The following is a 25,311-nucleotide window of genomic DNA, read 5'->3' as shown; positions in this document are numbered from 1 at the left end:
ATGAATCTTAAAAGAAATTTATTTATTTATTTATGTATTCATTTGTAAAAATATTTACTTGAAAGGCAGATTTACAGAGAGAAAGCGAGACAGAGGGAGAGATCTTCTATTTTCTGACTCGCTTTCCAAATGGTCGCAATGGCTAGAGCTCGGCCAGTCTGAGGCCACAAGCCATGTGGGTCTCCCACATGGGCACAGAGGCCCAAAAGCTTAGGTCATCCTCCATTGCTCTCCCAGGCCATTAGCAGGAAGCTGGATTGGAAGTGGAGCAGCCAGGACTGAACTGATGCCCTTATGGAATGTTAGTGCCACAGGTGGAGGCTTTCTCTGTTATGCCATGGTGTCAGCCCCCCTTATTAATTTACTTGAAAGACAGAGTGGTAGAGAAAAGGAGAGAGAAAAGAGAGAGAGGGAGGAAGAGTTAGAGAGGCAAGGAGAGATCATTTCTCTGGTTTACTCCCCAGATGGGTACATCAGCCAGGGCTGGGCCCGACCAAAGCCAGAAGCCAGGGATTCCATCATGGTCTTCCACATGTATCGTTGAGCACCGGTGCCATCTTCAGCTTCTTTCCCAAGCATGCTGGCAGAGACCTGGATTGGAAGACATTGTTGGGCATGGGCTGCACTGGGATAAACTACTTCATCCACTGGTTCACATGACAGCCAAGGATGGGGATGGGCTGGGCAGGCCTAGGCTACAGTACCCACCAGTGAGAGTTGGGACTAGGGACAGGCAGGGCTGGGCCAGTCTTTGGCACCTACTGGCGGGTGTGAAATCCAGGATGGTGTGCAGGCCTGTCTGGGTTGGGTTACAATGTCTGCCAGTTCACCTGAGGGCCAGGACTAGGGGCTGGCTGGACTAGGTTAGGTTGCAGCACCCACCAGCATGCACATGACCTAGGTTGCGGATGAGCCTGAGAGGGGAAATTCAGGGACATCCCTCTTGAGCCACTGCTCCCACTGGTAAGTGTGAGCTGGGATTGGGAGGAAACAGACTGGGCAGGACTGTTACACCTGTCAGCCTGTATGTAAGCAGGATTGGGAAAAGATCAGACTAGGTTAGGCCACTGCATTCACTGGCACATACAGGAGCCCGAATAAGTTTGGGCCAGCCAGGCTTTGCAGAAGAATCTGCTGGCAAGTGCCAGGACTGGGTGCAAGTCATGTAAGGCTGGATCGCAGTACCCCCTGGGAGTGAACCTGGAAGGGGAACTGTGGGCACTCTTCTGCTAGGCTGCAGCTCCTGCTGTTGAGCATGAGAGCCAAGGCCGGGCGCAAGCCAGGCAGGAGAAGGTGGCAGCACCTGTAGGCATACAGGTCTGAGAATGGGTTGGGCTGAGTTAAGCTGCAGCATCCATGGGTGTGCATGAGAGCCAGATGGGATGTGGGCCAGGCCAGATTAGACTGCTGCACAGGCCGGCATGTACAGAGACCAGGGCTGGGGCAGGCCTGGTGGGAATTCTTGAGGATTGTTCCGACTGAACTACAGTTCCTGCTGCTGTGCATAAGAGCTAGATTGGTGGGATATACTGGGCTAGATTGCAGCACTGTCAGCTTGCATGGGAGATAGGGCTGGGGGCAGAACTGACCAGGCAACTGTATTTACTGGTATGTGCGTAAGCTGATGCGGGAGACAGACTGAACTGGATCCAGCACTAGCTGGCACACACAAGAAAAAGGTCTAGGGTCACCCCAGAGGAAGTTTCTTTGGAGACTTCCCAACTAGACCTCTGGACTCAAACTCTGGTCACAGGAAACAGTCACAAGATATGTGGTCCGGCTTTGGAGGATATGTGTTGAGACTGGGTCTTCTCAGTTGTTGATGCCTATAGCGGGGACAGCTTGCCTAGATGTACATGGGAGACTGACAACCAATTCATCTAGACCAGTAGGGAACGTGGAGTGCCTTGTCAAAGGATGAAAAGCAGAACAACTTGGACAATTCTGGCCAAGCTTTGCAGCAACTTTCTGGATTAGTTGACACATTAAAGTGGACTTTGCCGACCAACAGAACTTGGAAAGATTTTCTCAACCCTGGAGCAATGAAACCAGCAATATCTTAGAATTATCAAAACCACTCAAGTAACACTCTTGGTACACTCCTTCCCACATCGAGGTCTCTAATATGACATTAAATAACTGTCCCATCCCCCATCCCTGAGTGCCGATATAGTCTGGCAACAAGGAGTGGTCCCCTCCTCAGCCCCTGCCTGTCCCAGATACATCAGAAAAAAGAAAAAAAAAATTTAAAAACATTTGTTCCACCCTCCTTCCTCCATATCTTTTGTATTTGTTTACTTATGTATTTTTATTGGAAAGGCAGATACACAGAGGAGGAGATACAGAGAGGAAAATCTTCCGTCCGATGATTCACTCCTGAAGTGGTTGCAACAGCTGAAGCTGAGCCGATCCAAAGCCAGGAGCCAGGAGCTCTTCTGGGTCTGCCACACAGGTGCAGGGTCCCAAGGCCTTGGGCCATCCTTCACTGCTTTCCCAGGCCACAAGTAGGGAGCTGGATGGGAAGTGGAGCTGCTGGGACTAGAACTGGTGTTCATATGGGATCCTGGTGTGTTCAAGGCGAGGACTTTAACCACTACACCATCCTGCCGGGCCCTTCCTCCATACCTTTACCTTCCTCACTCTAATCAGTGGCCCACATGGTCATACATTCTTCTCAACCATGTAAGCAACATTAAAAATAAAATTAAAACATAAAATAAAAAGGGTAATACAGAGCTTGAGGCCAATATTGTGGCATATAAGGTTAAGCTGATGCCTGCAATACTAGCAGCTTCACTTCTGATCCAGCTCCTTGCTAATTCACCTGGGAAAACAGCAGAGGATTAAAAAAAAAACCAGCAGACGATTACCCAGGTCCTTGGGCATCTGCACCCACATGGGAGACTGGAAGAAGCTCCTGGCTTCAGATCAGCCTAGCTCTGACTGTTGTAGCTATCAAGGGAGTGGACCAGCAGATGGAATATTTTTTCTCCTTCTTTCTGTAACTTTACCTTTCAAATAAAAATAAATAAATATTTTAAAAAGGATAGATTCTGGGCCCGGCTCAATAGCGTGATGGTTAAGGTCCTCGCCTTGAACGCCCCAGGATCCCATATGGGCACTGGTTCTAATCCCGGCAGCTCCACTTCCCATCCAGCTCCCTGCTTGTGGCCTGGGAAAGCAGTGGAGGATGGCCCAAACTCTTGGGACCCTGCACCCTTGTGGGAGACCTGGAAGAAGTTCCTGGCTCCTGGCTTTGGATCGGCGCACCACCGGCCGTTGCGTCTACTTAGGGAGTGAATCATCAAACAGAAGATCTTCTCTGTCTCTCCTCCTCTCTGTACATGTGCCTTTCCAATACAAAAATAAATAAATAAATCTTTAAAAAAAATAGACTCCAAAAAAAAAAAAAAAAGAAAAGATTAAAGAAAAATCCTGACAACTGCTCTGGTGTGGAATGTAGTTGTCTTTCTTTCTTTTTTTTTCCTTAAGATTTCTTTTCACTGGAAAGTCAGAAGGAGAGACAGAGAGAAAGATCTTTCATCCACTGAATCACTCCCCAAATGGCTGCAATGGCCAGAGCTGAGCCTATCTGAATCCAGGAGCCTCCTCCAGGTCTCCCACATGGGTGCAGGGGCCCAAGGCCTTGGGCCATCCTTCACTGCTTTCCCAGGCCACAAGCAGGGAGCTGGATGGGAAGTGGAGCAGCTGGGACATGAACCAGCACCCACATGGAATTCCAGCACATACAAAGTGAGGCCTTTAGCCATTAAGCCACCATGCCAAGTCCTACAGTTGTCTTTTGAAAGTCTCCCAAGACTTGCTGCTGCTAAGGCAAAGCTGAAGCCCAGCGCTCTGAGTGCTGGGGTGAAGGAAGCTGGTGAGAGATGTGGAAACGTGGATTCCAGAAGATGGGCACTGGAGGCAGGGCTTCTATTACATAAGGACGATAGTTGGAAAGTTGTGAGCCAAAGACTTGAGGGGGTAGCATGAGGAGACTGGAGTTTTTTGGAGAGGATGTAAAGCCTGTCTAGGGAATGGAGAGGACTGGGGCCAGCACTGGGACATACTGATTCATGTCTCAGAGGTTTCACTTCCAATCCAGCTCCCTGAGAGTGGCCTGGGAAAAGCAACACAGCATGGTCCAAGCACCTGGGCTCCTGCATCCATGTGGGAGAACCACATGAGAAACCCAGATGGAGCTCCTGGCTCCTGGTTTCAGTCTGGCCCACCGCTGGTCATCGCAGCCTTCTTGGGAGTGAACCAGTAAGTGGACGATCTCTCGCTCTGTTTCTCCTCTCTGTCTGCAACTCTTTCACAGTGAATAAACCATAACTCTTAAAAAAGAAAGAAAATGGAAGGGTGCGTCTAATTGGAAGTCAAGTTTGGAGAAGGCTGATCAACAGAGTGAGTAAAAGTGGGGACATGGGGTTCAAGCCCTCCTTTGTCTTCGATGTTAAGAAATTTGTTTTTCTGGGTCTGGCACGATAGCATAGTGGTTAAGGTTCTCGCCTTGCACGCGCCATATGGAAGCCGGTTCTAATCCCGGTGGTCCCGCTTCCCATCCAGCTCCCTGCTTGTGGCCTGGGAAAGCAGTGGAGGATGGCCCAGGGCCTTGGGACCCTGCACCCGCATGGGAGACCCAGAAGAGCTCCTGGCTCTTGGCTTCGGATTGGCTCAGCTCCAGCCATTGCGCTCATTTGGGGAGTGAATCAGTGGATGGAAGATCTTCCTCTCTGTCTCTTCTCCTCTCTGTATATCTGCCTTTCCAATAAAAATAAATAAAATCTTAAAAAAATGAAAAAAAAATTTATTATTATTTCAAAATGGAGAAGAGAGAAGGATTTCTATCCTCTGGTTCATTTCCCAAATGCCTGCAACAGCTGGGGCTGGCCCAGTGGAAGCCAGGAGCTGGGAACTACATCCTGGTCTTCCACGTGAGTGGCAGGAACCCAATTACTGAAGCCATCCTTTGATGCTGAGCAGGGTGATGTTAGTAGCAAACTGCCCCAGAAGAAGATGATGGGGACTTGAGCCAGGCATTCCAAACGGGACCTATTCCTAGCTTCTATACCACAGCCAGTTCCTACTACTTGTTCGAAGTATAAACTTTAGCAAGTTGCTTAACCTCCTGTGTCACAGGGTTTTCTGTTTTGTTTTTGTGTTAAATCTCTAAAGGGAGGTTGTGAATCCTGCTTGATAGGGTTACTGTGAGAATTAAATGAGATAATGCCTGCTACATAGTACAGTCGACCTTCCATATTGTTGGAAATAGATTAGAGACCCCCGTGGATGCTGCAGTCCCACATATAAAATAGCATAGTGTTTGCATACTTTAAAAAAAGGTTTATTCATTCTAATTAGAAGACAGATTTTAGAGAGGAGAGACAAAGAGGGATCCTTTTTTTCTTAAAGATTTATTTATTTTTATTGGAAAGTGAGATATACAGAGAGGAGGAGAGACAGAGAGCAAGATATTCCAGCTGCTGATTCACTCCCCAAGTGGCTACAATGACTGGAACTGATCCAATCTGAAGCCAGGAGCCAGGAGCCTCTTTCAGATTTTCCCACGCAGGTGCAGGGTCCCAGGGCTTTGGACCATCCTTGACTGCTTTCCCAGGCCACAAGCAGGAAACTGGATGGGAAGTGGGGCTGCTAGGACACGATCCGGCACCCATATGGGATCCCAAAGCATGCAAGGCAAGGACTTTAGCCATTATGCTACAGCACTGGGCCTTAAGAGAGCTGAGTTGATCTGAAGCCAGGAGCCAGGGGCTTTTTGGTCTCCCATGCGGGTACAGGGTCCCAAGGCTTTGGGCCATCCTAACTGCCCTCCCAAGCCATAAGTAGGGAGCTGGATGGGAAGCGGGGCCACCGGGATTAGAATCAGCACCCATATGTGATTATGGCACGTGCAAGGCGAGGACTTTAGCTACTAGGCTACTGTGCCAGGCCCTTCAAGTCATTTTTGATTACTTACAATATCTAATATAATGTAAATACTGTGTAAACAGAGTTGTTATGCCTGTATTGTTTAAGAATAACGTCTGTACACCTTTAATACAGATGCTTTAATACTTCTTATTTATTTCTTTAATTTATTTGAACTGCAGAGTTACAAAGAAAGTAACATAGAAAGAGACATTTCATCGACTGGTTTGCTCCCCAAATGGCTGCAATGAGCTGGGCCAGGGCTAGGCCACAATCAGAAGTCTGGGAGTGGGATCAGAAGTGAAGCAGCCAGGACTTGACTTGGTGCTCATATTGGATGCCTACATCGTATGTGTCTGAACATACCTCCTCATCACAACACTGGCCCCAGCTGCAACTCTTTGAAGGTGATTTTCTGGGCTTGGCGCAGTGGACTATCGGCTACAGTCCCTGTCTTGCATGGGCCGGGAAACTATTTGGGTGCCAGTTCTAATCCTGCCACTCTGCTGCTCATTCAGTTCCTTGCTTATGGCCTGGAAGGGCAGTTAGGACAGCCCAAAGCCTTGGGCCTCCTCTCTATATCTGACTTTCCAATGAAAAAATAAACAGAAGTTAAAAAAAAAAAAGGGACCTGGCGCGGTGGCCTAGAGGCTAAAGTCCTCGCCTTGCATCAGGATCCCATATGGCTGCCGGTTCTAATCCTGGCAGCTCCACTTCCCATCCAGCTCCCTGCTTGTGGCCTGGAAAAGCAGTTGAGGATGGCCTTAAAACCTTGGGATTCTGCACCCACGTGGGGGACCTGGATGAAGGTCCTGGTTCTTGGCTTTGGATCGGCGCAGCACCGGACATTGCAGTCACTTGCTCGGATGGAAGATCTTCCTCTCTGTCTCTCCTCCTCCGTATATCTGAGTTTGCAATAATAAATAAATAGGGGCCCGGTGGCGTGGCCTAGCGGCTAAAGTCCTCGCCTTGAACGTGCCGGGATCCCCTATGGGTGCTGGTTCTAATCCTGGTAGCTCCACTTCCCATCCAGCTCCCTGCTTGTGGCCTGGGAAAGCAGTGAAGGACGGCCCAAAGCCTTGGGACCCTGCACCCATGTGGGAGACCTGGAAGAAGTTCCAGGTTCCCGGCTTCGGATGGGCGCACCACCAGCCGTCTCCTCCTCTCTGTATATCTGACTTTGTAATAAAATAAATAAATCTTCAAAAAAAATCTTAAAAAAAAAAAAGAAAAAGAAGGAGAGTATTTTTCTGAACTGTGTTTCAGTCTACTGAGTGGGACCCATGTGCTGACTGGAGGGCTTGGGTTCGCTCTGGCTCCTGACTTCTGCTTCCTCTCATGCAGACCCTGGAGTCTCTCCTCTCCCCCAATGGCTCAAGTAATTGGAGTTGGGAGAGGGGTGTCTCCAGATGGGAGATGTGGATGGATTTCTAGGCTCCCAGCTTCAGCTCCTTCCCCAGCCCCATTATCATGGACATTGTTTTTGTAACTTTTTGCCTCACAAGGAAACAAAAAAATATTTCATACATTTACATGGAGAGAGAAAGAACTTTTGATTCTCGGCTGAATCCATGGATGCAAACCCTTTCAGTAGAAAGAGCTCAGCGCTGGTGCCATGGGTCAATAGGCTAATCTTCCACCTACAAGTGCTAGCATCCCATATGGGCATGTCCTGGCTGTTCCATTTCCCATCCTGCTTCATGGCCTGGAAAAGTAGCAAAGGGTGACCCAAGTCCTTGGGACCCATGTGGGAGATCTGGAAGACGCTTCTGGCTTCGGATCAGCTCAGCTCTAGCTATTGCCATTTGCGGAGTGAACCAACAAATGTTACATTTTTCTCTCTCTGTAAATTTACCTGTCAAATCTTTAAAAGGGGGCTTATAGCCATTGCTGGGTCAATACCTGGTGCTGGGTGCTGGGGAGAAGTACAGCAGTGGGGAGGTTCCATGTGCAAAATGGGAAGGTTGGGGATGAGGGCTTGTGGTGACTTGGGTCATCAGGAGGTGGATAAGGCCGAATCCACATCCGCTTAAGCCTTCCAAGCGACAGGGTGGGGCCCGGCCGCGTCCCGGAGGGGCGGGCAGCCAGCAGCCTTGCTGCCCAGGGCTGGGGTGGTAGTGGAGAAGACTGAAGGTAACCTCAGCTGCTGCAGCCGGGAGCAGCCTGGGCGGCGGCGGTGGCAACAAAGCCAGCAGCGCCGGCAGCCTTAGCCGCCGCCCCTCCCATCCGTCTCTGCTGTGTCACAGGTGGGAACTTCAAGCTCTGGTCACGTGTCTTGGCTGGCTGGCTAACCTACTTACCCCTTGAAGACACTCAGTCAGCGGCTGGCGGGGCCCCAGAGCGACCGAGAAAGGGACGGGGTGGGGCGGGGAGGTGGTGGAGCCCCTGGCTTTCTGGAGACCGAGGGGGAAGGCTCCTGTGCCAGTCCCGGACGCAGGTGCTAGACCGAATGCCTGTAGCTGGCTGAGTGAGCAGGAATTCCTGCAGTGGGAGCAGGCAGAGCCCTGGGTACCACTTTAACCTTGGAGCTGCTGGCCTGCTCAAAACGCTTCCCTGTATCCCTTCCTGGCCACCACCCTTCGAGCTGGAACCTGCAAGACTCGGGGACTTCCCGCAGTCCAAGACTCCTGATGTGTCGAAAGCTTTTGTATTGGTTTGGGGAGTGGTAAGGGAGGCCTGAGCTCAAGGATTAGCCCTGACGGAAACAGGTTCACAGTGCCTGGAGGATGATGCTATCTGCACCCCAACACCTTCTTCCAAGCTACCTTCCGGGGAACCTGACCCCGGCGCGCGGCTGCAGCCCACCTTTTCGTCACTGTCCCTAGGTCGGCTCGCCTCCAGCCCCTAGTCCTGGATTCACAGACGCGCCCTTCTTCGGGCCTCAACGCCCCCCGGCGTTGCGGCGCTCGCTTTCGCCATCCTCGTCCCCCCGCGGGCTGCGGTGCGGCGCGGGCCCTTTAAGAGCAGCGGGGACCAGCGAGCAGTGCCTCGGAGGAGAGCGCAGTCGCCCGGCGGGCTCGGGAGGACGGAGCGCCGGGGACCAAGCTTGGGGAACCGGCTGCGCGCAGCCAAGTGAAGTCGGGGCAGGACCCCAGCCGCCCCGCCGCAACCTGGTCGTCTCCTCGGACCGCAGTCCCGGGCTCCCTGCCTTCTACCCCGCCTCGGCCCCGCCCCGGCCCGGGTGGCCCGGACCCGGAGCCGGGACGCGGGTGCCGCAGCCCGAGGCAGGTAAGCAAGCGGAGCCCAGGGTCTGCATCTCTAGCCCGCAGCGGCGCCCCGCGTCGCGGCCCGCACCGCCCGGGGGCAAGTCAAGGTGACTAAAGCGTCGGGCGGCAGAGGATGAGCCCTCTGTGGGTGGGGCGCTGCGTCGGCCTCGGGGGCTTGGAGTCCGGGGTGGGGGGCGCGCCGGCGCGGGGCGCCCGCCAGAAGGGCCGGCTTGGGCATCCAGCTCGGGGATGGGGAGGAGATGCAATGGGAAGCCTGGAGCTTCCCCTTTTCCGCTTTCCCCCAGCGGAGCCTGCGCTGCCCCCCATCCAACGGGGCTCTCCAGACCCCGTGGTGGGCAGGCCCGACTGCGGCCTCCCTCCCCCATCCGTCCGGTCCCCGGGGGCTGCTGGCCTGCCGGGTAAGGAGATTAGAGCGGCCGCCGAGAGGACGGAGCGGATGAAGGCTTCCAGGGGCAGGGCCAGGGCGGGGGCTGCCCTGGACTGTAGAGAGGTCGTTTCGAAAGCCGCACAGCGTGCAGAGTGAGGGGCCAAAGGAGTGGGTGCTACCCAACAGTTGGCAAGGTACCCTGAGGAGGAGGGAGGTGAAGGCAGGCTTGGGCCGGCAGGGAGCTTTAGGAGGCGGCTGGGGATCTGCTCCGACTGAACAGGCCCTCTCTTACAGGCCAGCGCGCGGCGTGATGGCGGAGAAGGCGCTGGAGGCTGTGGGCTGTGGTCTAGGGCCGGGGGCCATGGCCATGGCCGTGGCACTGGAGGATGGGGCGGAGCCGCCGGTGCTGACCACGCACCTGAAGAAGGTGGAGAACCACATCACAGAAGCCCAGCGCTTCTCCCACCTGCCCAAGCGCTCGGCCGTGGACATTGAGTTCGTGGAGCTGTCCTATTCCGTGCGGGAGGGGCCCTGCTGGCGCAAACGGGGTAGGGAGCTCCGGACTGGGACCTATGGGGTGGTCTCTGCCGGAGGCTGAGACCGGAGCGTTCCCTGCTGTGTGCCTCCTTCACCGTGGGACCCTGGGGGTACCCTACCCACCTGGGGTTCACCCGCTCACTCACCACACACAGCTGGAGCGGGAGTGATTATGGGCAGGATCTGTGAGCACCTGTGAGTTCTGGGATATGATGGGGTGCTCTGTATTGTACTCCGTGGTCCTTGGCGGGTCCTTGATGAGGTGTCCTGGGGACAGCGCCTGCTTAGCAGGGTTGGCATGCCTGAATCTGTGCGTAGCACACTCTCTGGGGTCCCTTCCTATAATTGTCCTCGCCCTCCAGGCCTGCCAGGGACCTATGAGATGGAAAAGGTGGAGGTCTGGAAGGGTAGATGTGTGCCGTGACGAACTGCAGCTCAGGGGAGTTGGGTAGCTTAACCGATGTCCCAAGTCCCACGGCTGAGAAGTGCAGAGTCGGAGCCTGAAGCCTGAAAAGCTGAAGCCGGCGTTGGGCAGAGCAGACCCATCTGCCTGCCTCCCTGCCAGGCAGATTGGCCACTCCCCGGAGCAGCTCCAGCTAGGAGTAGAGACCTGGGGTTTGTTTCCCAGAGGCTGGGTGTGGGCCAGGGGTGGGGCCGCTGGGCCATTGTTCTCTGAGGTTTGGGGTGCCTCAGAGCAGGGCTCAGTAGTGGCTGGTGGTGTGAATTGTCTCCGGGAGGGACTGCAAGGTTGCAGGGCTGAGCCGGTGCAAGCTGAGGCTCCTGGGCTCCCTGCCCAGTGCCACACACCTAAGCAGGTGTCTTGAGCACAGCTCTAGGCGAAACCATGGGATCTGCAGACCTTCGCATTCTTCTCCCTCATTGCAAAGAACAGCGAAGATGAAAGAGTGACGTGGCTGGGTGGGCAATTCTGTGATGCTGCAGCTTGCACAGCACACACTGGCACCCCCTCCCCTCCCCACCCTGCACACCTCCTCCCACTCCCCCACCGGCCTGGGATTTACCCCTCCCACCACAACCCGATTTTGTTGTCGGTGATGCCCTCCGGGCCGACGCTTCCATTCCGGCCCCTTGCTACCCTTTGCTGTCCCTCTTTGTGCTCCTGGAATCTCTCTCAGAAAGCAGCTCAAGGTGGGCACCAAGAGAGGTTTCTGACTGCCTCGGATTTGTCGTTGCTCTGTCTCAGCCACATGTGGCATTTCTCTTGTTTTTCAGAACACTTTCCTGTTAATAATGCTTAATGATCTCACTTGGTGTTGATAACAGCCCGCTGAAGGCCTCGGGAGGGGACATGTCCATCTTTCTTTGACAGATGAAGTGATTTGACAAAACTTTCATAAGATTCATTGACCCAGGCAGGGCTAGAACACAGGTGTCTCTCCAGCCCCAGGGGTCCAGCGATGTGTGGTTGCGGCCACCTGGCACCCATGTGAGCCTGGGCATGCTGCTTGCCCTGTTCCTGTTGGCCTCGCTTTCCTCATCTGTAAACAGGGCTGACAGGAACAGCCGCTGCATGTTGTGAGGGTGGGCTGAGCCACCCTCTCTCTCTCTTTGGAAGCACCTGGTGAAAGAAAAGTACAAGATGATAATGGCTGTTCAGCCAGCAGCAGGCTGTGATTCCACAGGGTCTGGGGAGGGCTCCTCACTGCCCACGGCTTCCCCTGCCAATGCAATCATCACCTCCTGTGTGGCTCTCACAGCCCAGGCGCATGCTGGACTGCACCTCCAGGCCATTTTTCTGCCTTGGAGGGAGGAAGAGGGTTCCAAGCTGTGACTTGCCCGTTCTGGTAGGGAACTTGCTGTGTGACCGTGGCTGAGACCCTGGAGGTCTCTGGACACCCCCTTGCTTCATCTGTGTTGTCACTGAGCAGCTGAAATCATGGGTGTCATCTGGGTAGTTGGTGGGATTGGAGCCCAACAGTGGGCTGGTCCTGGTCTCCAGTGCAAAGGATGAGGCCCAGGGCACAGAGTGGAAGGTAGCGAGGTGGGCAGCTCTCTTCAAGGGCTGCTCGGGAGTTGAACAGGGGGCAGATGGTTCCATGCAGGTTAACCAAAGCACGCAATAAGCAACATGCCAGCTTAGCAGGCACAGCCTGCCCCAGCTCCCTGGGGAAGTCTGAGTTTTTACCCTGTATTCTCTGGGTGGTTTTATGTTGGTATGAAGGTACTCCAAAATGCTCACAGAAAATGGCATCATAAAATACATTTCTTTTTTTAAAGAAACATTTATTTTATTTTTATTGGAAAGTCAGATATACAGAGAGGAGGAGAGGCAGAGGAAGATCTTCCATCTGATTATTCACTCCCTAAGTGACTGCAACGGTCGGTGCTGTGCTAATTAGAAGCTAGGAGCCAGGAGCTTTTTCCAGGTCTCCCACATGGGTGCAGGATCCCAAGGCTTTAGGCTGTCCTCTACTGCTTTTCCAGGCCACAGCAGGGAGATGGATGGGAAGCAGAGCTGCCGGGATTGGAACCGGTGCCCAAATGGGATCCTAGTGTGTTCAAGGCGAGGACTTTAGCCACTAGGCCACCGTGCTGGACCCGAATTATTTCTTTTCATTGGAAAGATTTACAGAAAGGAGAGAATAAGGGAAAGATCTTCCATCCATTGGTTCACTCCCCAAATGGCCACAACAGCTAGAGCTGAACTAGTCTAAAGCTCGGAGCCAGGAACTTCTTCTGGGTCTCCCATGTGAATGAAGGGGCCCACAGATTTGGACCATCCTCCATGACTTTCTCAGGCCATCAGCTAGATCAAAAGAGGAGCAACCAGGATACGAACCAGTGTCCATATGGGATGCTGGCACCGCAAGTGAAGATAATGTTCTATGCCACAATGCTAGCCCCAAATGTTACTCTTGAAAATGTTATGTGTGCCAAGCACTGTATCATAGTCACTGAGTCTTTACAATCGCTCTGTGAGATAGTTCCTATCATGCTCATTTTACAGATGAGGGACCTGGAGCTCAGAGAGGTTAAGCAGCTGGCCTGAGGTCACCAGGCTGGTAAGTGTGGAGCCAGAATTTGAACCCAGATCCTAACTAACTCCATACTTGGGAGGGGTCTTAATGCATATACTGCCCCACCCAGTGAATGAAAGGAAGGTGAGATTTTACTGGTGCTGTGTTTGGGGCTGGAGAGACAAGCCTGAGAAGCAGAGAGAGCATGCAGAGGGCTTTCTCAGCATGAGACCAAAGCTCTAAGAAGGCACACACGGTGAACTAGGGCTCATTGAACATCTGCTTCATGCCAGTGAGATGCAGCTCCAAAGATGTAACAGACACATATCTGGCCCAACTCTTGACCTGCCATCCAGAGGGCTGGGAGAGAGGCCAAGTGATAGGCACATCAAGTAACCAATATGCTGCCCTGTAAGATGTACCACGGGAACGCCAGGAGGCCTTCCTGGAGGGGGTGATGAGTGGCTGCTATGGTTACAGAAGAAGCCCCAGCTCTTCCATGACCCTGATCCTTTCGCTGCACCCATGAGGTGCGTGAGCTTGTGCAGAAGGGGTTTGTCACCACAGGGACTTTGGCGACAGTGGTGATTGTTTCTGGGAGTTCCAGTGGGGCCTCTGAGAGTTTGTCCCTCTGTCCTAAACCAACCACATGGGGGAGGGGAGATGGCCCACTGTGCTGAGAGCCAGGGCTGCTCTGAGAGTGTCAGCTGGACCTCTGTTGGCTATAGCCTTGACCACCAACTGCCCCCTTGCTTACTGCAGGTTATAAGACCCTCCTCAAGTGCCTGTCGGGCAAATTCTGCCGCCGGGAACTGATCGGCATCATGGGCCCCTCGGGGGCTGGCAAGTCCACATTCATGAACATCTTGGCAGGATACAGGTGAGGAGGAGTATGGACAGGGTGGGGCCGAGTGCAGGGGTCAAATTGCAGGCCTCTCCAAATTGTATCCCTGCAGGGAGTCTGGGATGAAGGGGCAGATTCTGGTGAACGGGAGGCCGCGGGAGCTGAGGACCTTCCGCAAGATGTCCTGTTACATCATGCAGGACGACATGCTGCTGCCGCACCTCACTGTGCTTGAGGCCATGATGGTGAGTCCACCTGTTCTCTCCATCTTCCTCCTCACCATCCCTATCCCCCTGCTGGCCAAGAGGCCCAGCTGCCGCCCCTCCCAAACAAACATTCCTTTCTCACTTCCTCTCTGGGCCCTCAGGTCTCCGCCAACCTGAAGTTGAGCGAGAAGCAGGAGGTGAAGAAGGAGCTGGTGAGTCGGGAAGGGGAGGCAAGGGGACAGCTTGCCCTGGAGGTGGTGCTGCTCCTGAGTTCTGGGGGCGAGAGTTAGGTGTTGAGAGAGTTGGTGGTCAAGGCAGGGATCAGTGGACTTCAGGATGATGTTCTGGAGAGGATGCGGGTGGTGGGGGAGGGGGTCAGCAGACTCTGATTGGATCTGTGGGGGTCCGGGGCGGAGCCAGGTGACAGAGATCCTGACAGCACTGGGCCTGATGTCCTGTTCCCACACGAAGACCGCCCTGCTCTCCAGCGGGCAGAGGAAGCGCCTGGCCATTGCCCTGGAGCTGGTCAACAACCCACCAGTCATGTTCTTTGATGAGCCCACCAGGTAGTTCGCCCCACCCCTGTTGCACTCCGCCCTGCATCTCCTCCCACACGCGTGCTGGGGGTTAGTGTCTCTGTATGCAGCCTCCTGGGATCAAGAAGAGGGGCTTTTTTCTCATTGCCAACCCTAACCTTTAGGCAGGCAGGGGGCTTCTCTGGATGAGGGTTTTCTCTCTAATGGCCCCCCAGCCATCAGTCACCACTGGCCAGAGCTGCCCTCTGCCATTGCCAGCTCCCAGGTTGCCGTCCCCAGTGCCAGTGCTTACATTCAGGTCACCATCAGTGGACACCGAGTGCCTGGTGTCCCGTCTCCCAGCGGATCCCACCCCTCCCACCCGGCAGGCAGCCCCAGAGCACTTTGGATAACAGATAAGTCTGGCTAGGCACACACCCCTGCCCAAAAGAATGCAATGCCTTCCGCTTCCGGCCCAGACCCAGTCCCCTCTGAGCTTCCCTCCCCGGCCTCACGGCTTGTATTTTATGCTCTAATAACACCGAAACCTTGCGGTTCCCTGGACAAACCGTGTGTTGCATACACCTAAGCTCTGTCCATGCTGTCTTTGGCCTGGAGTGTCCTTCCCTGGGGCACCTCCCCATGTACTGTCATCTGGCTTGGCTCTGCCCTCATTCAGGCTCCTGCTCGGACAAACCCCACCATGCTGCCACAGCACAGGTGCACCCTGACCCTCCTGCCGTGTTGCTACCCCACTTTCTACATTGCCTCGCATCACATGTGCACTTGTTCCTCTCTCCCTCCAGCCCAAAGTCAAGGTCTCATTCATGCCTCGCTATCATCCCAGTGCCAGGCAGACAATGGTGCTCAATATATGCTTGTTCAACCAGTCATGGGGACTACTGGGTACCTGCAAAGGCTTGAAGCATCTGGGATCTACAGGAAAAGGGGGATGGCCTGAGAGGTCCCTTCCTGCAGGCTCCATCCCCTTTACAGCAGCTATACTCAACGCCACCCCACCCCCGCCTCATGCTCCCATGTCTTGGCCCTGCCCACCTCACCCGGCCCCCTGGTGGCCTCTCTCTGCACAGTGGCCTGGACAGTGCATCTTGTTTCCAAGTGGTGTCCCTCATGAAGTCCCTAGCCCACGGGGGCCGGACCATCATCTGCACCATCCACCAGCCCAGTGCCAAGCTCTTTGAGATGTTTGACAAGGTGAGTGTCCTGGGGCCTCCAAGAAGACTGGTCTGAGATGAGGGGATGGGCAGTGGGACAGTCATTAGAGGTGCTGGCAGCAGGGTCCTTGCATGGCCTATGGTTTGTGTCTCCCTCACGCTTCTCTTTGTGCTTCAGCTCTACATCCTGAGCCAGGGCCAGTGTATCTTCAAGGGCGTGGTCACCAACCTGATCCCCTACCTGAAGGGGCTGGGCTTGTACTGTCCTACCTACCACAATCCTGCTGACTTCAGTGAGTGGCCTCTCTTTGGTGGTGGTAGTTGAGGGGACCAGGATGAGCCATGGGGACCAACCTTGGCACTCAGACATCCTGAGGAGAGAGTGGCACCACCCAATCTGACAAGGGCTGGCCTTCCCTGGAGAGATGTGCTGAGTCCTGGCTGATGCCCCATTCTGTGTTCTCCCGCAGTCATTGAGGTGGCCTCTGGCGAGTATGGAGACCTGAATCCCATGCTGTTCAGGGCGGTGCAGAACGGGCTGTGTGCCATGGCTGAGAAGAAGAGTAGCCCCGAGAAGAATGAGGTCCCCAACTCCTGTCCCCCTTGCCCTCCGGTGAGTGGGAGGGTGGTGCTGGGGAGAAAAGAGGCTCCTGTGGGCACTGGCCCTGCCAGAGGCACTGTTGTCCCTTAGGCCCACTGCCACCGCTGGGTGCTGGTAAGGGAACACAGGACCTGCCGTAGACCCGCTGTTGACTGCTGTGTGACCTTGGTCATGGTGCCTTAACCTCACAGCGCTTTGGTTTTTACCTTCTCTTGTTCTTTCAGCAAACTGGGCACGTGTAGTGTGTTGGCCTCAGGGCTGATCAGGGCCCATCTGTAGGCAAGGCTGACACTGTTTCCTTCAGTCTTGTGGCCAGTGTGGCTCTTTGTCACCTCTGACCCACAGGGTTCTGGGGAGGACTCAGCAGGTGACTCTTGGGAGCTCCTAGTATGGTGGTTAGTGTGGCAGGCTGGGTCCGGGACTAGTTCTCTTTCACGGATTAGCTACTGTAGCCCTGGAAAACCAGAAGCGTTGCTTAGTGTTACCGTTTTTGTATTTATTTATTTTTATTGAAAAGACAGATTTGTAGAGAAAAGGAAAGACAAAGATCTCCCATCTGCTGGTTCATGCCCTAAATGGTCACAACAGCTGGAGCTAAGCCAATTCAAAACCAGGAGCTTATTCTGGGTCTCCCAGATGGACACAGGGTCCCAAGGCTTTGGTCCATCCTCTACTGCTTTCCAAGGCCACAAGCAGGGACTGGATGGGAACTGGAGCAACTGGGACACAAACCAGCACCTATATGAGATCCTGGTGCTTGCGAGAGGCAGGATTAGCCAGTTGAACTATCATGTTGAACCTTGTTTTTGTATTTTTAAAGCAGAAGCCATTTTGTTAACTTAGTTTTCAGTTTTAAACATTTATTTTTATTTATGTATTTTTTTTGTTGAGAGGCAAAGGGAGACAGAGCTTCTGCTAATCAGTTTACTTCCCAGATGCCCGAGAGTCAGGAACTCAATGCAGGTCTCCGCTGTGGGAGGCAGGAACTCAGCAACCTGAGCCGTCACCTACTGCTTCCTTGGTGTGCACTAGCAGGGAGCTGGAGCCAGGACTCGAATGCAGGCACTCTGCTACAGGGTGGGAACATCCTCACTGGCATCTTTACTGGTAAACCAAAGCCCTTGTTATTGTTGTTATTGCCATTATTATCATTACTAAGTAAAGTAATGTGAAATGGGTGGCCAAAAGAAATTAAACAAGGGTGCCTCAAAAACCTCATGGAAAATGGAATTAAAAGATAAGTTTAGTTTGGTAGAAAAATGTTGAAACCTATGCACGGTGCTTTCAAAATACTCGGTTTCCACGCACTTTGTGATAACGCTTGCACACAGAGTTAGCGCTTCCATGGATTAAAGATACAACTGATTGGGGCTGGTACCATTGTATAGCAAGCAGATTTAGCCTCTGCTCTGTGGTGTCAGAATTCCATATGAGCACCGGTTTGAGTCCCAGTTGCTCCACTTCTGATCTAGCTCCTTGCTAATGTGCCTGGGAAAGCAGTAGAGAATGGCTCAAATATTTGGACTCCTGCTACCCATGTGGGAGACCTGGAAGTAGCTCCTGGTTCCTGGCTTTGGCCTGGTCCAGCTGTGGCCATTATGGCTTTTCAGGGAGTGAACCAAAAACAGATCTCTTTCTTTCTCTCTGTAATGTTGCCTTCCCAATGGAGATCAACTAAATCTTTTTTTTTTTTTAAAGATTGATTTTTATTACAAAGTCAGATATACAGAGAGAGGAGGAGAGACAGAGAGGAAGATCCTCCGTCCGATTATTCACTCCCCAAGTGAGCCGCAACGGGCCGGTGCGCGCCGATCCGAAGCTGGGAACCTGGAACCTCTTCCGGGTCTCCCACGCGGGTGCAGGGTCCCAGTGCATTGGGCCGTCCTCGACTGCTTTCCCAGGCCACAAGCAGGGAGCTGGATGGGAAGTGGAGCCACCGGGACTAGAACCGGCACCCATATGGGATCCCGGGGCTTTCAAGGCGAGGACTTTAGCCGCTAGGCCACGCCGCCAGGCCCAACTAAATCTTTTTTTAAAAGATTTATTGGAAAGGCAAAATTACAGAGAGGAGAGGCAGAGAGAAAGACCCATCCATCTGCTGATTCACTCCCCAAATGGCTGCAATGGCCAAAGCTGAACCAATCCCAATTCTAGGTCTCCCACACAGATGCAGGATCCCAAGACTTTGGGACCTCCTGCTTTGCTTTCCATGTCATAATCAGGGAGGGAATGGGAACCAAAGCAGCCAAGACATGAACCAGTGCCCATATTGGATGCCAGCACTTGGAGTGGAGGATTAGCTGGCCCCAGAAATGTTGTTTTAAAAGAAGATGTAACTGATACACTATGAGCTGCCATGGGATTTCTTGACTACTGTCCCATCTCCCCCCTCACAAGTGTTTATTCCCTCCTCACCTCTCTTTAAATCTGTGAGTCACACCCTTAAGCCTGGCCTGCAAGTGCCCAACCCAGTGGTGTAGGATTGTCCTGTAGACCTGGAGGAGTCCTGCCTTGGAGAGGGGCTCCGTGTTTTCCCATCGCTTGGGCTGGAATAGACTCATCGGATCCAATTTTCTCTCTCCAGGAAGTGGACCCCATCGAAAGCCACACCTTCGCCACCAGCACCCTCACACAGTTCTGCATTCTTTTCAAGAGGACCTTCTTGTCCATCCTCAGGGACACGGTGAGGCGTTAGCCAGGGAGGGGAGAAGAAAAAAGCTGTCAGAAGTCCATATAGCTAGCCCACTGTGCTGTAGGATCCCAGCACCTGTGGGTGTCAGCCTGTGACACGCCCCCTCCACTCAGGTCCTCACCCACCTGCGTTTCGTGTCCCACGTGGTGATTGGTGTGCTGATTGGTCTCCTCTACCTGCATATTGGTGACGATGCCAGCAAGGTCTTCAACAACACCGGCTGCCTCTTCTTCTCCATGCTCTTCCTCATGTTTGCTGCCCTTATGCCCACCGTGCTCACCTGTGAGCAGAGATGCCTGGGGCATGGGCCGTGGGTGCTGGGGGAATGAATATTGGTGGTGGTGGCAGGGTGTTGGCCAGTTGTGCCCAATCTGCCTGTGTCCACAGTCCCTTTAGAGATGGCCGTCTTCATGAGGGAGCACCTCAACTACTGGTACAGCCTCAAAGCCTATTACTTGGCCAAGACCATGGCTGACGTGCCCTTCCAGGTGAGTCCCTCCCACCCTTCTGCATCCTGGCTTGTTCTTTCCATTCTTTCCTTCTACTCACTGAGCAACTAGGTGATGAGTACCCACCATGCACCAAGTCTAGACTAGCCCCAGGGATGCGACAGGAAACCAGCCTTGTAAAACTGTGAGCTCATGATGCTGATGTTCCAATGAAAACAGCTAGTGATCAAGGGAGAATGATGGTCAGGAGGGCACCTTACACAGGATCCTGTCCATCTCATGAGATGCAGCCAACTTATAAGCTACACGTGTCCCTTTGTTTCATTGTCCCCATTCATGGCTACTTGTGAGAAGCCGATGATTGACAAGTTCTTAGAATAGTGCTTGGCACACATGAATTGCTTAATAAAAGGTGGCTGGTTTCTGCTGTGACCGCCATCCCTGTCATCCCAGCACCAGGGCTGTCAGTATACCCACAGGCACCTGCAGAGCAGGAAAGGGCGTTCCTTCCCCAGGATGGATGCTGCATGAGTCCAGGGTGCACAGCTCTAGGACAAGAACACAGGCTGGATGTTGCCCTCTATCTGGGCACACACGCTTGATTGTCTGTCCGTCTGTCTCTCTCTCTCTCTCACACACACACACACACAGAGATTTTATTTGAGTAGCAGGCAGAGAAAGCATCATCCACTGGTTCACTACCTAAATGCCTGGGAGCCAGTAACTCAATCCGCATCTTCCGCTTGAATGGCAGGGACCCAACCGCCTGGGCCATCACCTGCTGCCTCCAAGGTGCACATTAGCAGGAAGCTGTGATCAGGAGCAGAGCTGGGTCTTGATCCAAGACACTCTGAGATGGGATATGAGTGGCCTTATCTGTGCCTTAAACACTAAGCCAAACACTTGGCTCCTGCCTTTATCTTTGGTTCCCTTTCTCATGATTTTGCAATTTTTCTTGTAATTTTATTTTTCTACTATTGATTCACTTGAGAGGCAGAGACTGAGGGAAAGAGATAATAAATACAGAGACCAAGAGAGCTCCCATCTGCTAGTTCACTTCTCAAATACCTGGAACCAGGAACTACATCCATGTCGTCCACATAAGCATAGGAACCCAGTTACTTGAGCCTTTACTGCTGCCACACAGGGTCTACAATGGCAGGAAACCGGTCAGGAGCCAGATCTGAGGTAGGCTGAAAGTGTCTTAGCTGGTATCTTTAACTGCTAGGCTAGAAGCCTGCTCCCTCTGCCCACCTCCCCTTTAAAAATGCTTCATTGTGTACATTTGAAGCTTACAATGAATGTTATGTTATCAGATGTACATACACAGTGAAGTGTTACCATGGTGAAGCAAATTAGCATAGCTTTCATCTCATATAGTTACCTTCTGTGACAAAATAAAATATATATATATATTTTTTAATTTTTTTATTATTAATTATTTTGCATTATGTGACAGTTTCATAGGCTCTGGGAATCCCCCTATCCCTCCCCCTCCCCTCCCCCCGGTGGATTCCTCCACCTTGATGCAGTATTACAGTTCAAATTCAATCAAGATTCTTTCATTGCAAACATATACAAAGCATAGAGTCCAGCTACTTATTGTCCAGATGGGTTGAACAGTTTCTTGGGGAGACCTTTTCTGGTCTGAAGTTTGAGCTGGCAGAATATCATCACAGTCAATTAAGAGTCCCAATATAACATCAACAGCAATTTGCAATGTTATGGAATTGACATGGTTTTGAGTAACCAGTTTATTTAAAAAAAAAAAAAAAAAAAAAAGGAAAACAAGTCCTAGCCACAACCTATGATTAGCTCATTGACATTTCAATTTTAGTTCATATACAGGACCGGCTGCTCTATACCTTAAAATGGCCATAAGGCACCATTCAGCTGCTTCGTGTCCATTTCATCTTAGTATTTAGCCAGTTGTTGTGTTGAAGTAAAATTTTGCTGATCTTGGCAGATTTTAGGATAATCCAGACTGGCTTGTAATAAAATATATATTTTTAATGGATAGGTAGAAAGAAAGAGAGACAGAAAAATTTTCTATCCACTGATTCACTCCCCAAGTGGCCGCCACGAGCTTCTTGGTCTCCCATGTGGGCACAGGGTCTCAAGGCTTTGGGACATCATCCATTGCTTTTCCAGATCACAAGCAGGGAGCTGGAAGGGAAGTGGAGAAGTCGGGGCATGAACTATATGGGATCCTATATTGGATCCCAGCATATGCAAGGCGAGGACTTTAGCTGCTAGGCTACTGCGTCAGGCCCCCAATCAAAATTCTTAATACTAACTGTGTGAACTCTAGTCCTCCTACTGTAGCTCAGGTCTTCAGTCTTGAGGATCACAGAGTGGATAGTCTTATGGGAAAACCAAATAGGTGCCCGAGATGAATGAATTCAGTAAGCATGTAAGGGATCAGCAGACCCAGAGGGAGGACTTCGGGAGCTCAGAGCTGGAAGTCACTGTGTCTGAGCTAACCAGCACGGTCCCCATGGCAGGTCAGTCACATGTCAGTTGGGGAATCAGGTGAACCAGAAAGTGGAGGCAGTACAAGCAGGGACCACTCCAGGCACAGGTGCACTCAAGTGTCTGTCCAGGTGACATGGAAGGTCTTGGTCTCTGTGTCCTTGACTTGAAGCTCTCCACCCATCTGTGTGCCTGCTCCCCATCTGTGTGTCTGCTCCCCAGGTGGTATGCCCGGCAGTGTACTGCAGCATAGTGTACTGGATGACGGGTCAGCCCGCTGAGACCAGCCGCTTCCTGCTCTTCTCAGCCCTGTCCACCGCCACAGCCTTGGTGGCCCAGTCTTTGGGGCTGCTCATTGGGGCCGCCTCCAACTCACTGCAGGTGGGAGGGCTGGCAGGTGGTGGGGATTCCCAAGGAGGAGGTGGGATCTCGTGGGAGGAAACACAGGCTGTCCTAAGGGGCAAGACTGGTCTGTCCTGGCCACCCCTCCCCTTGCCTCGCCATGATGACCTGGTGCTTGCCCCCTCCTCTAGGTGGCCACCTTTGTGGGCCCAGTCACGGCCATTCCCGTCCTCCTGTTCTCTGGCTTCTTTGTCAGCTTTAAGACCATCCCCACTTACCTGCAGTGGAGCTCATATCTCTCCTACGTCAGGTCAGTGCCCCTGCATACCCCATCTGCCCCTGTCTCCCCCCATCTGCCCCTGCCCGCCAATTCCCTTGACCCTGTAAGAGGCCACGCCCAGGGCAAGCCTTCCCCAGTCTGGTGCCTGCTCAGCCCTCCTCCTGCAGATGGAGCACCCTGGATGGCTTCCCAGGGAGCAGAGCTCTGCAGCTAGGCTCTCAGCTGTTTGTCCAGGGAGCGAGGACCCCATTCTCCAGGTTCTGCTCTGATGACCCTCCTGGCGGCCTAGGTATGGCTTTGAGGGTGTGATCCTGACCATCTATGGTATGGAACGAGGAGACCTGACGTGCTTAGAGGAACGCTGCCCATTCCGTGAACCCCAGAGCATCCTCCGGGCGCTGGATGTGGAGGACGCCAAGCTCTACCTGGACTTCCTGGTGTTGGGCATCTTCTTCCTGGCTCTGCGGCTGCTGGCATACCTCGTGCTGCGTTACCGGGTCAAGTCTGAGAGATAGAGCTGTGCTCCCGCCCTGGCCTGGGCCTCCCGCCTCCGCAGCAGGAAGCCCTCAGCCCCAGCCTTTTGGGGGCTGTTTTAATCTGGTAGACCTGGGCACCGATTGCTGGTGCAGCCACCCTCTGCTTCCCCTGGAGCTCCCCAGGCTGGCTATGGGACCTGTGCTCCCTCCCAGCCTGGGCCACCCTGGGGTTTCAGCCTTTCCATTGTGCCCAGGAGTCTTCCCAAGTTGATGCAGTTTGTAGCTTCCCCCCTACTCTTTCCAACACCTGCATGCAAGGACCACTGGGAGGCTGCCACCCTCCTCCCTGCCCTGGCACCTTCCTCTGTTGTCTGTTCAGGAGCCCAGGGCCCCATGCTCATTTACAACAGACCAAAGTGGCCCCCTCCGAGGGGGTTCCCCACCACACAAGTGTTTGTAAATTGGGTGGCTTGAGGGTTGGAGTTCCAGGGCTGGGCCCTGGTGGGGTCCCCTGGAAGCCCCATTTTGGATGTGGGAACGGAGCAGGGAAGGGCTCTGGAAGCTTCTTCTTCCTCCTCCAACTCCTCCTCTCTCTTCCCCTTCCCCGAGACCCTGGCTGACTCTGACAATCTGCTAGGACAGAAGCTGGATTTTCTGTCTGTGTCTTCACTCCCTGTTCTGGGGAATGGAGAGACCTGGGATCATGGGACACCCCTTCCCCGTCCCTGTCACTGATCCCTGTTGCCTTTGGGGAGTAGAAGGCTGGTGGCACCTCTGCAATAATGTCTGTGCTTCTGTCACACCTGCCACTGGAACTGGAGAATGCACTTTATTCTGGGTGGCATTTGGGGGGTTGTGGTGAGGGGAGACTGGACTCTGCTTCTACCACAGGCCTCACAAAGCTGCCTCGCAGCTCCAGAGGGAGAGGCAGGTACATGCGAACAGGCAATCTCAGTGCTCCACTTGCCATTGTTTCCCACTCAAAGACAGGTGGTAATGGTCCATGCTGCAGGGAGGGCAGTGCCAGGCGCCTCCTGGATGAGACCCTCAGGAGGAGGCTGGTGCTGCCCAGGTGTCTCCAGGCTCTGCAGGTGTGTACCCCTTCCACCCTTCTCCCAGCCAAGGGTGGCACAGGGCACTAGCTCCCTGGAGTTCAGGACCCAACACAAGCACAAGCATGGGCATACCACCACCCTGTGGCCCTCCTTTTGTGTTCAACTTGGCATTCTCATCAGCCCCACTTCTTTCCCCAGCTGCTTGCTGCTCATTCAAACTCCATGTCTCTCTCCCTTGTCATTATCAGGTGCCCCTGGGCATCAGAGCAGCCAGCCTGCTCACCAGGGTGGCAGACACATGTGGAGTGAGTCTGCTGGCTTTCCTGGGGGGGGGGGGTGCAGGTGCAATTGTGCTCTGCTGGCTGCTCTGCCCAGGGCTACCCCTGCCACCAGGACTAGGACCTCTCTCCCCTCCCCCACCCTGCCACAGGTTCTCCTCACACAGAGATGCCAGTTGTATTTGTGGGGTTTCACCCATTATTAATAAAACCTATATTTATACAGTATATGAGGTGTGTGGGTTGGCTACCTAGTGCCATGACTGTGTGTCGGGGGAGGGGAAGGAATTCAAAGCAATTGGCAGGATCCAATTGGCAGGGGCTGCTGAAAGTCCCAGGTAGATGCCAAGGTGGTGACTATGTGTCTCATTCAATTTCTATATCCTGCCTTTCACCTTACAGATGTTGTACCCTCATTATCTCGAGGGAGTCCCCTGCTAACTCTGCATGACCCCTCAAGACAAACCATTTTGCAAATAAGCCCCCAGCTGAGACCTGAGTAAAGGAGAAGAAATTGGATCTACAGGCCAAACTTCCTATTCTCTTAAAATATAATTAGTTATTTTAATGAAAAAAGATTTATTTGAAAGGCAGAGTTATAAAGCGTGAGAAGCAAACGCAAAGGGAGAAGGAAAGGGAGTCATCTGCTGGTTCACTCTACAAATGGTTGCAGTGGCCAGGACCAGGTCAGGCCAAAGCCAGGAGCTTCATCCAGATGTCCCACTTGGGTGCAGGGGCCTAAGCACTTGGGCCGCCTTGGACAGCTACTTTATTATTATTATTATTTAAATTTCATTTTTTATGATGTTTACATAGTTGATTAGGGTGGGAAGTGTTGAGAATTAGGGGAAAGTGGGTGAGACCGTTATTTCCACATTTTCTTCTT

General features: G+C 53.0%; 1 protein-coding gene across 1 annotated transcript; it reads left to right on the top strand.

Annotated features, from left to right (window-relative positions):
- The first annotated feature begins 8,927 nt into the window (after nt 1-8,927).
- On the top strand, nt 8,928-24,337 carry ABCG4 (ATP binding cassette subfamily G member 4). Its single transcript, XM_004585158.2, has 15 exons — nt 8,928-9,159; nt 9,820-10,073; nt 13,803-13,920; nt 13,997-14,129; nt 14,252-14,302; nt 14,511-14,656; nt 15,697-15,820; nt 15,959-16,073; nt 16,251-16,393; nt 18,966-19,064; nt 19,187-19,355; nt 19,461-19,561; nt 22,217-22,375; nt 22,528-22,646; nt 22,906-24,337. The coding sequence occupies exons 2-15, from the start codon at nt 9,836-9,838 to the stop codon at nt 23,129-23,131; spliced, it is 1,941 nt and encodes a 646-aa protein (XP_004585215.1). The 5' UTR covers nt 8,928-9,159; nt 9,820-9,835; the 3' UTR covers nt 23,132-24,337.
- The last annotated feature ends 974 nt before the right edge of the window (nt 24,338-25,311 follow it).

The sequence above is a fragment of the Ochotona princeps genome, chromosome 4 (genome assembly GCF_030435755.1).
Source record: "Ochotona princeps isolate mOchPri1 chromosome 4, mOchPri1.hap1, whole genome shotgun sequence".
Classification (NCBI taxonomy): domain Eukaryota; kingdom Metazoa; phylum Chordata; class Mammalia; order Lagomorpha; family Ochotonidae; genus Ochotona; species Ochotona princeps.
The sequence above is the reverse complement of the archived record's forward strand: the minus strand, read 5'-3'. Positions and strand labels throughout refer to the sequence as shown.